This window comes from Bombina bombina, chromosome 6 (genome assembly GCF_027579735.1).
Source record: "Bombina bombina isolate aBomBom1 chromosome 6, aBomBom1.pri, whole genome shotgun sequence".
NCBI classification, from domain to species: domain Eukaryota; kingdom Metazoa; phylum Chordata; class Amphibia; order Anura; family Bombinatoridae; genus Bombina; species Bombina bombina.
In genome coordinates, this window is record NC_069504.1 from 975984278 (window position 1) to 975999200 (window position 14923).

The 14923-nt window shown below is 39.0% G+C and overlaps 1 protein-coding gene across 2 annotated transcripts in view; it reads left to right on the forward strand.

The window, feature by feature from the left end:
• DELE1 (DAP3 binding cell death enhancer 1) overlaps positions 1-13530 on the forward strand; it is a 150072-nt gene extending 136542 nt beyond the window's left edge. For both annotated transcript variants that reach the window (XM_053718628.1, XM_053718629.1), the window contains exons 11-12: positions 797-950; positions 2074-13530. In XM_053718628.1, the coding sequence (XP_053574603.1) occupies positions 797-950; positions 2074-2336 (417 nt within the window). In that variant the 3' untranslated portion in view covers positions 2337-13530. The remainder of the gene's footprint in view (positions 1-796; positions 951-2073) is intronic.
• The last annotated feature ends 1393 nt before the right edge of the window (positions 13531-14923 follow it).

Below are 14923 nucleotides of genomic sequence, written 5' to 3' on the forward strand. Positions count from 1 at the left end.
GACTCATCGTATCTTAAAAAAGAAAAGAAAATTTATGCTTACCTGATAAATTTATTTATTTTTGGATACGATGAGTCCACGGCCCGCCCTGCTCTAAATGAGACAGGTTATTAAATTTTTGTTAAACTTCAGACACCTCTGCACCTTGGCTTTTCCTTTCTCTTCCTAACTTCGGTCGAATGACTGGAGGGGGAGGAAAGGGAGGAGCTATATATAGCAGCTCTGCTGTGGTGCTCTTTGCCTCCTCCTGCCCAGGAGGTGAATATCCCACAAGTAAGGATAAATTCCGTGGATTCATTGTATCCAAAAAGAAATACATTTATCAGGTAAGCATACATTTTATTTTTGTTATGTAAACTGTTTAAAAAAGAGAAAGAAAGAAAAAATTTAAATTTTTAACTTTGTTGTGCTAGCAAACCCATAGTGCAACGCACAGCTATCAGAAAGCCAGCAATGTCACTGATCTATTATCCAATTTGTATAATTTTTTTTTGCATCCTTTGTTGAATGAGCAGCAATGCACTACCGGGAGCTAGCTGTAACACAACAGGTGACCCAATGACAAGAGGCATATATGTGCAGCCACCAATCAGTAACTAGTTCCTAGGTATGCTCAATGAAGGATACCAAGAGAACAGATCAAATGTGATAAAAATAAAATGGAAAGTTGTTTAAAAACATATGTTCTATCTAAATCCAGAAATAAGTCATATACAGTAGCATTTTTTAGTTTAATATACATTACTTTAGATATTTACACAAACAAGGGATCTTATGTATCCGCCTTCCTTTTTAGGATGTACAAAGTAGATATCATCTTGCAGTCTGTTATGAAAAAGGATTTGGAGTCCCAGAGGACAGGTGGGAGGCACAGAAACATTATGAAAGGGCAGCAAAAACAGGACATCGGCAAGCTCAGTTGAAACTGCAAGAGATGCAGCAGGAGGAAGGTGGGTATAACATACATATCGTCATAGCAACCAGATGTGTGTCTGTATTGGTAAGAAAATGAAAGGTCCAGTGATACTATACATTGCTCATCATGTAGCCATTTGCATTGCTCCTTAAAGGGACAGTCAACTCAAAAAGAATATTGTTTAAAAAAATAGATAATCCCTTGTATCTAAGCCTTTTACTGAAGCCCCATGTTCACATAAGTTTTTATTTATTATACAATTAGTGTAGTGTCTGCCACGGGCATGAGCACAATGTTATCTATAAGACTCACATGAACTAGCACTCCCCTGTTGTGACAAGCTAATAAAAAAGCATGTGATAAGAGACTGTCTATAGTGGCTTAGAAACAGACAGGAAATTAGAGGTTTAAATGTTATAAAGTATATTTATATAACAATGTTGGTTGTTTAAATCTGGGGAATGGGTAGTAAAGGCGTTGTATATCTTTTTAAACAATAACAATTTTGGTGTTGACTGTCCCTTTAAGGCTAGTGATCAACCTTTGTGTAGTGTTGTACTTTTGTTATAAAGATCCATAATGATATTTTTGTAGGTTCCCTCCCCATTCCCTGTGTCTTTCATCTTTATCAGTACACATTCAAACATCTACAGTATTCAGTGTTTTCCATAGAAAATGTTGCAAGCCGGGTCACATTGGGGCAGTTTAATACTTTCTAATATTATAACATTTTCTGCAGCCTAAAGCACAAATTAATTACATAATTTTAACATTTATTTTTTAATAATTTGAGCAATAAACATTGAAACAAATTAATATTAGCTCATTAAACCCTAATATTGGCTAAAAATTTTAGCCAGATGCTCAGTAAAATCAGCCGGTTGGTGCACCCATTAAAAATGTCCTCTCACCTTTGAGAAGTGGAGAGCCTAATAAAATAGTTTAGAGAATAACATTTTTACCTCCTAAAGCTATCAGCTTGGCTCCATTATATCTCGCTCTCATCTACTGTAACATTTAACTCTCTTCCGGTCGCGTTGTAAGTAATCTGTGTGACCATTCAATTAAACTTTATTTTTGTAGCTTTTGCACTACATTGTGTGTTTTTATCTCATTTACTGCTGTAGATTTATGATATTTTTCTTTCTCCTTCTAAGGACTGAGCTCTCGCTCCAACAGTCTCAGAGGAGCAGCATCCAGCCCCTGCCTTCCTGTTCTGGAGAGATCAAGTATACTGACAAGAGGCAACAACATACTTGCTGCCAAAAGAGCCAATTACTCTGGTCTACCTTACTCAATGAGTACTGGGAACCTGCTGGTAATGTCCTCTTTGGACAATAGGAACTGCAACCTAGTACCATTACCCATGAAAAATTGTGGACATCCTATGGCCTCTCTCAGAGCGATTGGGGTTGGGTGAGCAAATTTGCAGGTCTCATATCTGAGAGCACTTAAAATCCATGTCCTAGCACAATCAGGCTTGTCCTGTTGCACTCTGGCTTTGGGTCAGTTATGCATATTTATCATGGTATTCTGTCCCTTCTGGTTTATTCTTTAGTTAAACTTTGCATTTTTATAAGCCCCCCTCCCCCAAAATAAACAAACAAATAGGGCCGGATTACAAGTGGTGTGCTAAGTTAGGCGCGAGCAAAAAGAGTTTATCACCTCTGTTTGCACGTCAGTTGTAGTGCTCGTATTACAAGTTGAATGTAGTCGCCATCGCTTGAGCACAATTGAAGTTAATGCTCGTCAAAATAGCGTATCCTCAGAGCTCTGGTTAACTGTTTCACAAAACAGTGTCACAAAACGCATCAAAAATACATTTTACAGTACAGTTACACTCATAACACCATCTCTAATAAAAATTATTAAGGGTCTACATACATATAAATGTCATATACAGTATATATATATATATATATATATATATATATATATATACACATATAAACACATAAATATATATATATATATATGTGTGTGCATAAAGTGTTATACTGTGTACTATTTTTAAATAGAAATTCCTATATATCTGTATATATCTATGCTTATATATAATCGTGTGTGTATAGATATATATTGTACCACAATACCATCAGATATATGTAGAAATATTATAGAATAATTGTAAATAGACATACAACCTGGTCCAGCACTTCTTTTTCCAGGTTGTATGTCTATTTACAATTATTCTATAATTGTCTAATCGTGCTCACTCCCTGACGAGGTTAAACCATCAAGGTATTCTTTTCAAATTATAGGTTTTTCTCTTGGAGATTAATTTACTGCCTTCTCCAATTTCTTCATTTATATGTAGAAATAAGTATTTATGAATAAATAGAACATATTCTGTTAAGTGCAGACCATTGGAATTTTAAATATTCATCTTTTCACGTTGGGTTAGCGCACTTGAGAACATGCAGTTGGGTTTGCACATGAGTAAGGTTTTCTTTGCTCCATTGACCTCTATGGGGGAATACGTTAACAAGCGATATCCTAACTTAAACTTTTTGGCCACATCGGGTTAGTATGCAAGCAAAAAGTTTATTTCCAGCTGAGCGTTAAATACTGCTCCACTTGTATTCTGGCCCATAATGTCTCTATGACTTTACTTGTGTGATGCACTTTTCTAAAGGGACAGTAAACTGTATTTAAATTGTTTCTGTAGTCTTCAGATATGTTAACATAAAATCAGAGTCTGAATGTTATTAAAGGGACATAAAGCCCAGGCATATGATTTAGATAAAGAATATGATTTCTCTTGTAAGATGTATCGAGTCCACGGATTCATCCTTTACTTGTGGGATATTCTCCTTCCCAACAGGAAGTGGCAAAGAGAGCACACAGCAGAGCTGTCCATATAGCTCCCCCTCTAGCTCCACCCCCCAGTCATTCTCTTTGCCGGCTTTAAGCAATTGGAAGTGTAAAGTGAATGTGGTGTTAGAAATGTAGTTTTTATTTTCTACAAGCAAAAGTTTGTTATTTTAAATGGTGCCGGTGTGTACTATTTACTCTCTAGCAGAAAGGAGATGAAGATTTCTGCAGGGAGGAAGATGATTTTAGCATGTTGTAACTAAAATCCACTGCTGTTCCCACAAAGGACTGAGGAGTACAAGAAAACTTCAGTTGGGGGGAACGGTTTGCAGGTTAGGCTGCAAAAAAGGTATGTTCAGTCATTTATTTCTAGACAAGACTGTGATAATGCTAGAAAGGACTGATAATATCCCCATGAGGGAAGGGTAAGCTATATTCAGAGTATGGAATTTTAAGCTTACATAACAGGGCTAGTTTATGCTGGTTGACACTATTTTATGGCAAACGGTTTTTTATTGAAAATATCGTTTTTTGAGACACTTTGAAGGTTCCTTTGGGTTTCTTTCAGGGGTTGTTACCCACATGGCTAATATTAAAACACTTTGGAGTGTTTCTTTAGGCCTCACAAGCACCGGAGTGAGGTGTGAGGGGCCTAATTTTGCGCTTCTGTTGCGCAGTTATATTTGACTAGACGTTCAGGCTGTTTCACATGGAGGGTCTTGCTGCAGTTTGAGGGCCTATAAGAAGCTTTTTCCCCACAAATCTGGTTCCTAAGGGATGGTAGGGCCACAGCAGAGCTGTGGCAAGGTGCTGAACGTTTATTTAACCGGTATTTTGGCTTACTGTCGATCCGGTTTGGGCATTATGGGGTTAATCTTTTTATTGCTAGTGGTGCAATCTTACTAATGCTTTAGGTACATACTGTAAAAATTTCGAAACGTTTGCTGCATTTTTCACTGTTTTGCAAAATTGTGTGCCTTTTTTATCTCTTAAAGGCACAGTAACGTTTTTTTTCAAAGTGTCTTTTTACTGGATTAAAGTGATTTCCAAGCCTGCTTGTTTTAATACTAGTCTGTTAAACATGTCTGACACCAAGGAAAATCCTTGTTCAATGTGTTTAGAAGCCATGGTGGAACCCCCCCTCAGAATGTGTCCCACTTGTACTGATATGTCTATACACTTTAAAGAACATATTGTTGCACTTAAAAATGTGGCCCAAGATGATTCTCAGACAGAAGGTAACGAGGTTAGTCCGTCAACCTCTCCCCAAGTGTCACAACCAGTTACGCCCGCTCAAGCGACGCCTAGCACCTCTAGTGCGTCTAACTCTTTTACCTTGCAAGACTTGGCGGCAGTTATGAATTATACTCTCTCAGTGTTTTTATCTAAACTGCCCGTGTTGCCTGCAAAGTGTGATAGCTCTGTTTTAAGAACAGATTCTGACGCTTTAGTAGCCGTATCCGATATACCCTCACAACGCTCTGAAGTGGGGGCGACGGATGTGCTGTCTGAGGGAGAAATTTCCGATTCAGGAAAGGTTGCTCCTCAGACGGATTCAGATACGTTGGCTTTTAAATTTAAACTAGAACACCTCCGCTTATTGATCAGGGAGGTATTAGTTACTCTGGATGACTGCGACCCTATGGTGGTTCCAGAGAAATTGTGTAAAATGGACAAGTACCTTGAAGTTCCTGTTTACACTGATGTGTTCCCGGTCCCTAAGAGGATTGCGGATATTGTTACTAGGGAGTGGGATAGACCAGGTATTCCCTTTGTTCCCCCTCCTGTTTTTAAGAAAATGTTCCCCATTTCTGACCCCATGCGGGACTCGTGGCAGACGGTCCCTAAGGTGGAGGGGGCTATTTCTTCACTTGCTAAATGCACAACCATACCAATTGAAGACAGTTGTGCTTTTAAAGACCCTATGGATAACAAATTAGAGGGTTTACTTAAGAAACGTTTTGTTCAACAAGGTTTTCTTCTCCAACCTATTGCGTGCATTGTTCCTGTAACTACTGCAGCTGCTTTCTGGTTCGAGGCGCTGGAAGATGCGCTCCAGACGGAGACCTTATATGAGGACATTATGGACAGAATTAAGACTCTTAAGCTGGCTAATTCTTTTATCACAGATGCCACTTTCCAACTAGCTAAGTTAGCGGCAAAGAATTCAGGTTTCGCCATTTTAGCGCGCAGGGCGCTATGGCTAAAGTCCTGGTCGGCCGATGTGTCGTCAAAATCCAAACTCTTGAACATCCCTTTCAAAGGAAAGACCCTCTTTGGGCCTGAATTGAAAGAGATTATTTCAGAAATCACTGGGGGAAAAGGCCATGCTCTCCCTCAGTACAAGTCCTTTAAGATAAAGAACAAACAAAATAATTTTTGTTCCTTTCGGAATTTCAGGAGCGGTCTCGCTTCATCCTCCCCTGCTACAAAGCAAGAGGGTAATGCTTCACAACCCAGGTCAGCCTGGAAACCTTACCAGGGCTGGAACAAGGGTAAACAGGCCAAGAAGCCTGCAGCTGCCTCCAAGACAGCATGATGGGGTAGCCCCAGATTCGGGACCGGATCTAGTAGGGGGCAGACTCTCTCTTCGCTCAGGCCAGGGCAAGAGACGTACACAATCCCTGGGCCTTAGAGATTGTATCCCAGGGATATCTTCTAGAATTCAAGGACTCCCCTCCAGGGGAAGGTTTCACATTTCCCGTCTATCTACAGACATGACAAAGAAAGAGGCGTTCTTACGCCGTGTAGAAGACCTACATACAATGGGAGTGATCCACCCAGTTCCAATTGCGGAACAAGGGCTGGGTTTTTACTCAAACCTGTTTGTGGTTCCCAAGAAAGATGGAACTTTCAGACCAATCCTGGATCTAAAAATTCTAAACAAATTCCTCAGAGTCCCATCATTCAAGATGGAGACCATTCGGACAATCTTACCAATGATCCAGGAGGGTCAATATATGACTACCGTGGATCTAAAGGATGCGTATCTACACATTCCTTTGCACAAAGATCATCACCAGTTTCTCAGGTTTGCCTTTCTGGACAAGCATTATCAGTTTGTGGCTCTTCCTTTCGGGTTGGCCACTGCTCCCAGAATTTTCACAAAGGTGCTAGGTTCCCTCCTGGCGGTTCTAAGACTGCGGGGCATAGCAGTGGCGCCTTATCTAGACGACATCTTAATTCAGGCGTCGACTTTCCATAGAGCCAAGTCTCACACGGAAATTGTATTGGCCTTTCTGAGGTCTCACGGGTGGAAGGTGAACATCAAAAAGAGTTCTCTCTCCCCCCTCACAAGAATTTCCTTCCTAGGAACCCTAATAGACTCGGAAATGAAAATATTTCTGACTGAGGTCAGAAAGTTAAAACTCTTAACTACTTGCCGAGCTCTTCATTCCATTCCTCGGCCATCTGTAGCTCAGTGCATGGAGACAATCGGATTAATGGTAGCGGCAATGGACATAGTCTCTTTTGCACGGATACACCTCAGACCACTGCAACTATGCATGCTCAAACAGTGGAATGGGGATTATGCAGATTTGTCTCCTCAAATACAGTTGGACCAGGGGACCAGAGATTCTCTTTTCTGGTGGTTGTCTCAGGATCACCTGTCTCAGGGAATGTGTTTCCGCAGACCAGAGTGGATCATCGTAACGACCGACGCCAGTCTGTTGGGCTGGGGTGCAGTCTTGGGACTCTCTGAAAGCTCAGGGCTTATGGTCTCGGGAAGAAGCTCTTCTTCTGATAAACATTCTGGAATTGAGGGCTATATTCAAAGCTCTTCAGGCATGGCCTCAGCTAGCTGCAGCCAAATTCATCAGATTTCAGTCGGACAACATCACGACTGTAGCTTACATCAATCATCAAGGGAGTTCCCTAGCAATGATGGAAGTAACCAAAATAATCAGGTGGGTGGAGGATCACTCTTGCCATCTCTCAGCAATTCACATCCCAGGAGTAGACAACTGGGAGGCGGATTTTCTAAGTCGTCAGACTTTTCACCCGGGGGAGTGGGAACTCCACCCGGAGGTATTTGCCAGCTGACTCAGCTATGGGGCACTCCAGAATTGGATCTGATGGTGTCCCGTCAGGACACCAAGCTTCCTCTTTACGGGTTCAGATCCCGGGATCCCCAGGCAGTGCTGATAGATGCTCTAGCAGCGCCTTGGTCCTTCAATCTGGCCTATGTTTTTCCACCGTTTCCTCTCCTCCCTCGTCTGGTTGCCAGAATCAAGCAGGAGAGGGCTTCGGTGATTCTAATAGCGCCTGCGTGGCCACGCAGGACCTGGTATGCAGACCTAGTGGACATGTCATCTGTCCCACCATGGACACTACCAATGAGGCAGGACCTTCTAATACAAGGTCCTTTGAAACATCCAAATCTAATTTCTCTGCGTCTGACTGCTTGGAGATTGAACGCCTAATTCTATCAAAGCGTGGTTTCTCTGAGTCGGTTATTGATACCCTGATTCAGGCTAGAAAGCCTGTCGCCAGGAAAATCTACCATAAGATTTGGCGAAAATATCTTTTTTGGTGCGAATCCAACGGTTACTCATGGAGTAAGATTAGGATTCCCAGGATATTGTCTTTTCTCCAAGAAGGATTGGAGAAAGGATTATCAGCTAGTTCCTTAAAAGGACAGATATCTGCTTTGTCTATTCTTTTACACAAACGTCTGGCAGAGGTACCAGACGTTCAAGCGTTTAGTCAGGCTTTAGTCAGAATCAAGCCTGTTTATAGACCTGTGACTCCGCCATGGAGTCTGAATTTAGTTCTTTCAGTTCTGCAAGGGGTTCCGTTTGAACCTTTACATTCCATAGATATTAAAATTTTATCTTGGAAAGTTTTGTTTTTGGTAGCTATCTCCTCTGCTCGAAGAGTTTCAGAGTTATCTGCTTTATAGTGTGATTCACCTTACCTGGTTTTCCATGCAGATAAGGTAGTTTTGCGTACCAAACCCGGTTTTCTTCCTAAGGTTGTGTCTAATAAGAATATTAATCAGGAAATTGTTGTTCATTCTCTGTGTCCTAATCCTTCTTCGAAGAAGGAATGTCTGTTACACAATCTTGATGTTGTTCGTGCTTTAAAGTTCTATTTACAAGCAACTAAGGATTTCAGACAAACAACTTCATTGTTTGTTATCTATTCTGGTAAGAGGAAAGGTCAGAAGGCGACTGCTACCTCTCTTTCCTTTTGGCTGAAAAGCATCATCCGTTTTGCCTATGAGACTGCTGGCCAGCAGCCTCCCGAAACAATTACTGCTCATTCTACCAGAGCAGTGGCTTCCACATGGGCTTTTAAAAATGAGGCTTCTGTTGAACAGATTTGCAAGGCAGCGACGTGGTCTTCGCTGCATACTTTTTCCAAATTTTCCAAATTTGATACTTTTGCTTCTTCGGAGGCTATTTTTGGGAGAAAGGTTTTACAAGCAGTGGTGCCTTCCGCTTAAGGTACCTGTCTTGTTCCCTCCCTTCATCCGTGTCCTAAAGCTTTGGTATTGGTATCCCACAAGTAAAGGATGAATCCGTGGACTAGATACATCTTACAAGAGAAAACAGAATTTATGCTTACCTGATAAATTACTTTCTCTTGTGATGTATCGAGTCCACGGCCCGCCCTGGATATTAAGTCAGGTAGTTTTTTTGTTTAAACTACAGTCACCACTGCACCCTATGGTTTCTCCTTTTTCTTCCTAACCTTCGGTCGAATGACTGGGGGGTGGAGCTATATGGACAGCTCTGCTGTGTGCTCTCTTTGCCACTTCCTGTTGGGAAGGAGAATATCCCACAAGTGAAGGATGAATCCGTGGACTCGATACATCACAAGAGAAAGTAATTTATCAGGTAAGCATAAATTCTGTTTTTAAGCGACTTTCCATCTATTATCTAATTTGCTTCATTCTCTTGGTATCCGGTGTTGAAAGGATTACCTAGGTAGGCTTAGGAGCAGAAATGCATTACTGGGAGCTAACTGCTAATTGGTAGCTGCACATATATGTCTCTTTTTAATTGGCTTAGCTGATGTGTTCAGCTAGCTCCCAGTAGTTCATTGCTGTTCATGCAGCAAACCATACCAAGAGAACAAAGCAAATTTGATAATAGAAGTAAATTGGAAAGTTGTTTAGAACGGCATGCTCTATCTGAATCCTGAAAGACAAATGTTGGGTTTCATATCCCTTTAACCCCTTGAGTGCTAATGACGGCTCTGAGCAGTTGCAGAGATTCCCACTCTGGTGCTAACGACGGCTCAGACCCGTCGCTAGCACTCTCCCACCTTGAGGGAGATCTGGGGGCTCCCACCCGCTTTTACCCCGACGATCAGGCCTGCATAGTGACAGGCATCGCCGGGGCTTCACATTATGTGCAGTGACGTCACGCGCAATGACAGATAGGCAAATAGGCAAACTCCATCCACCACTTTCTTTATTTGGAGGAGCGAATCTGGACTTGAGTCTGCAGATGACAGTGCTTGCCACTGTCATTGTGTTAACAAAATATCCATTGTTTGGATTCAGCATAAAAGATAAGATAACAAACTGCACATTAGGGGCTTACAGGGAAACAGTGCAAAATGAATCATGAAAGTATATTGGAAAGTTTTACTATACCCAGTGAAACATTTTATAGTGTTTTACTATCACGTTAATACAGGATATTATTTAAATATAATAAAATAAACTGGAGTCACAGTTTAATTTAAAGACTTTCTACAGTTTTATTTTAGAACCAGTCCTTTAAACTTCTTGCTTGGCTATGACTAGCTAAAGAGCGGTGCATTTATCCTTAACTAATTGTCCTGCATCTTGTTTAGGGAACCTAAACAATATTAATACATTAAGTATACTGATTATATGTATAGCTAAGCAGAGAGGACAGGTAGTTAATATGATGTAAACATAAGAACAAATACTTTAGAATTGTATAATCAACAAAAGGTAATGCAATAGCACTTAGCATTTTAAATGAGCAGCAGTTTTTGTTTTGTTTTGTTTTTTTACAAATTTCAAAAATGTACTTAAAGGGACACTGTACCCAAATTTTTTCTTTCATGATTCAGATAGAAAATGCAATTTTAAGCAACTTTCTAATTTAATCCTATTAGAAAATGTTCTTCATTCTCTTGGTATCTTTATTTGAAAAGCAAGAATGTAAGTTTAGAAGCCGGACCATTTTTGGTGAACAACCTGAGTTGTTCTTGCTGATTGGTGGATTAATTCACCCACCAATAAACAAGTGCTGTCCAGGGTTCTGGACTTTCTTTTTCAAATAAAGATAGCAAGAGAACGAAGAAAAATTTATAATAGGAGTAAATTAGAAAGTTGCTTAAATTTTTTTATGATTTAGATAGAGCAATCAATTTTAAACATTCAAATTTACTTCTATTATCAATTGTTATTTGTTATATCTTTTGTTGAAAAGCAGGGACATATGTATAGAAACTGGCCCATTTCTGGAACACTATATAGCAGAAGTTTTGCAAGAATGTTGTCCATTTGCAAGAGTACTAGATGGCAGCACTAGTTCCTGACAGTTAGTGCTCTAGATACCTACTTCGGTATCTCTTCAACACAGAATACAATGGAAATGAAGCAAATTCAATAATTGAAGTAAATTTGAAACTTTTAAAAATGGTATGCTGTGTCTAAATCATAAAATACATTTTTTGGGTTTCATATCTCTTAAATTCTGACTTTAATGTTCCTTTAACTAAGGCAAAGCTGAGCATTAAGGGACATTAAACTCAAATCTGAATCCCTTTTAAAATAATTGAATTATTAAAAATGTAACAACATTGCACTATGCATTCACTATTTTGCTTGTTTGTTTGTTTTTTGTAAAACCTAATTAGATTGCAAAATGCTGCGTGTAAGTGAACCAGTTCCAAACTACACAGTTATTGCCTAGAGTAGAACACAAAGTAATTTACAGGTAGCCTTAACTATCTACAGGAACATTTATTTTACATACAGATCTTTTGCAATTCAGCATTTTACTGCTGATATATACTGTGCCTAAATTAAAAAAATATATATTTATGTCCGTCCGTGGATGGTAAATCGCACCCAGTGTGCTGTTTCCTTTCTGTATTACTAGTGACTATTGTGCTAGTTCACCTTCTCTAAGCACTACACCATAAATATTTCCACTGTAAAGGCAATTGGTCGGATTAGAAGACTTATTTTTAAGGTAGCAGCAGGAACTAAATAATACAACCTCTATTATGGACACTGCTTACGCTATACAGCCGTCGCATGAGAATGGCGTATTAATATCCACAGTGGATGGAAATCAGGCATATTTTTTTTAAAAGTGTATATATATTTTATAATATATTTATAATCATACTTGGTATCTTCTGTTCCCCCCCCCCCCTTTATTTGCTCTTTTGGCTGGGCTACCTGTGATATAGAGAACAATCCCACTCATTGTCTACATAGGCTTCCTCAGTGCTTTCAAAGGGCTGTACTTCAAGAGTGTCATATGACACACAAACTGATTGGATGTTCATTGGAATGGTCATATAAAAAAATAGGCTGGCATAATATTGTAATAGAAACATTACTATAGGCACGGATTTAACCCTTGTCACGGACATATTTAAAAAAAAAAGTAAACATATAGTTTTTTGATGGCAAAGATTACATATATGGCATTTGATTAGCTAAAGTTTACCATCACTTTAATTTTCATAAAATAGTTGTATCTGTGACTTTACCCCTTGATTCCATCTTTTGCAAAAAAAAGTAATGATCACTGAGATACCAAAGGATTAAAAAGAACATTTAAACTCTAACATTTCTTTCACAATTAAGATAGTGTAAAATTGAAAAGGAAAAAAAAAAACTTTCCAATTGAATTTTGAACATGGTCAGAAGATGCAAACCGCTAATTAAAATGAAGGCATGCTCCAACATGATTTGGCAACAGAGTTTTGTGTAGTCCCAGTCTGTATGGTGCTGTATCCTAGAGCAGTGATTCTCAACCCAAGTGACCTCAAGGCCCAGTAAATTTTAGCCTGCGTGGGCTGGTATCACTGCAGTGCCCAGGTCCAGTCCGATATGCTCCATGTCCCACGCTGGTTTCCCACTGGACTGCCGCTACATGTGCACAGGCCTGCCCAGTATTTCTTATGTGTGGAGCGACAGGCCTGTCACAGCTCGCAGTGAGGGCATTTCAAGTCGTGGCCCACCAGGAGGGGTTGTCAAGGCCTGGTACTGGGCCGTGACCCGGCTGTCAAGAAACCAGGTCCTAGAGGATAAAACCTTTAATGGTATCCTGGTAGCATGTATTTATGTCCACAATGGAAGTCAGACTACATACACAAAGTATATCTAGAAACCTAAGTCTGGGTATTAAAGGACATCTATATTATTATTTTTTCTCTATAGGATCCACACATTACATGATCCTATAGAAAGATCTAAAGATGAAGTACTTACGTCACTTGCTGTTTTTTTCTTAATAGAATGTCATAATTTAACACTAAGCACTTGCTGTGAATCCACACCGGACATGTTAGCCTACGCTCTTCCTCAAGCAATTAAACTCAAAATACAAATCCACAGGAAACCAGTCTTCATTAGAGCTTCCCTATATTTTCTTGTTTTTCATATCCAGGCACCCACTAGATAATGTATTTAAGGCATGCGGGATGTTTTTGTTATTGACAATTCTGAGCATTGTTAGAAAACAAAAGTCAGTTTGTGCCAAATCTAAATATTTTGTTGGAATGTCTTCCTATTGAAAGAGTGTCAAACAAATGCTATTTTTATCCTTCCAAAATATAAATATTTTTTCCAACTTTGCCTTTGTATGTGGTCTTCTTTTAAGTAATCAGAAAAATAAAGTATGGAGATAAACTATTATCAAATGTTAAAGGGATTTTGCAACACAGGTTTTTTTTTTTTTCATTAGCCAGATACAAAATATACCAAAAGAAAAAGGAACGCTAAGTCCTAGTTATTATTGCACTTTTAAAATGGCTACTGATTAGCAGCAACAGAAATGACAAATTATATGATTTATATTGTTTCTACTAGATTTTACAGTTTATAATTTAGGGACAGTCTACTTGAATTTTTGTATTGTTTAAAAAGATAGATAATCCCTTTATTACCCATTCCCCCATTTTGCGTAACCAACTGTTATATTAATACACTATTGACCTCTGATTACCTTTTATCTAAGCCTCTGAACACTGCCCCCTTATTTCAGTTCTTTTGATAGACTTGAATTTTAGCCAATCAGTGCTGACTCAGAAAAAAATAAATGGAAGTAAGCACAATGTTATCTATATGGCACACATGAACTAGCAGTGTCTAATTGAAAAACTGTCAAAATACACTGATATAAGAGACAACCTTCAAGGGCTTAGAATTTAGCTTTCAACATAGAATACCAAGAGAACAAAGCAAATTTGATGATATATAGTCAATTTAAAAGTTGTTTAAAATTTCATGCCCTATCAATCATAAAAGTTTTAATTTTGACTAGACTGTCCCTTTAATAACAAACAGTGCAAGCCCACAAATGTGCACTTACAACATATCAATGATTTAAAGCATGTCACTAGATCAACAGGTACACCGTATCGCTTCTCCAATCCAGACGATATAACTTTTAAGTTGACGCTGCAGCCACAAGTACTTTCATGTTGCTTGTCGTCCTGGAGGGGGGTATGGAAGTCTGTGATGGACAAGAAGCTTCTGTGCACTGTATTCGTCTTTACTTAAGAGACTTTCTCCAGACTGTGCTTCCTTCTCCGTAATGGATAGAGTTTCTTAAATAGAGGGATTGACTTTACTAACCAATCCACAACTGAACAAATTGATACATCAAACTATTCATTTTAAATGTGTGTTCTGGACAGAAACCATTAAGCCCTTCATGACCAAAACATACAATTCACACTGATGATAAAAACATCTAAAAAGTGCTTGGAATGTATTCGATAAACATTGCATACACAAAGATATAACATTACAAACAGCTAAAATATACCATATAAAAACATATTTACTGTATGGATACCATATGGATATAGATAAACGTACTCATATAATTATTTATATATGAATCAAAAGTCATTAAAGGGCCATAATACCCAAATGTTTAAACACTTGAAAGTGATGCAGCATAGCTGTAAAAAGCTGACTAGAAAATATCTCCTGAACATCTCTATGTAAAAAAGAAA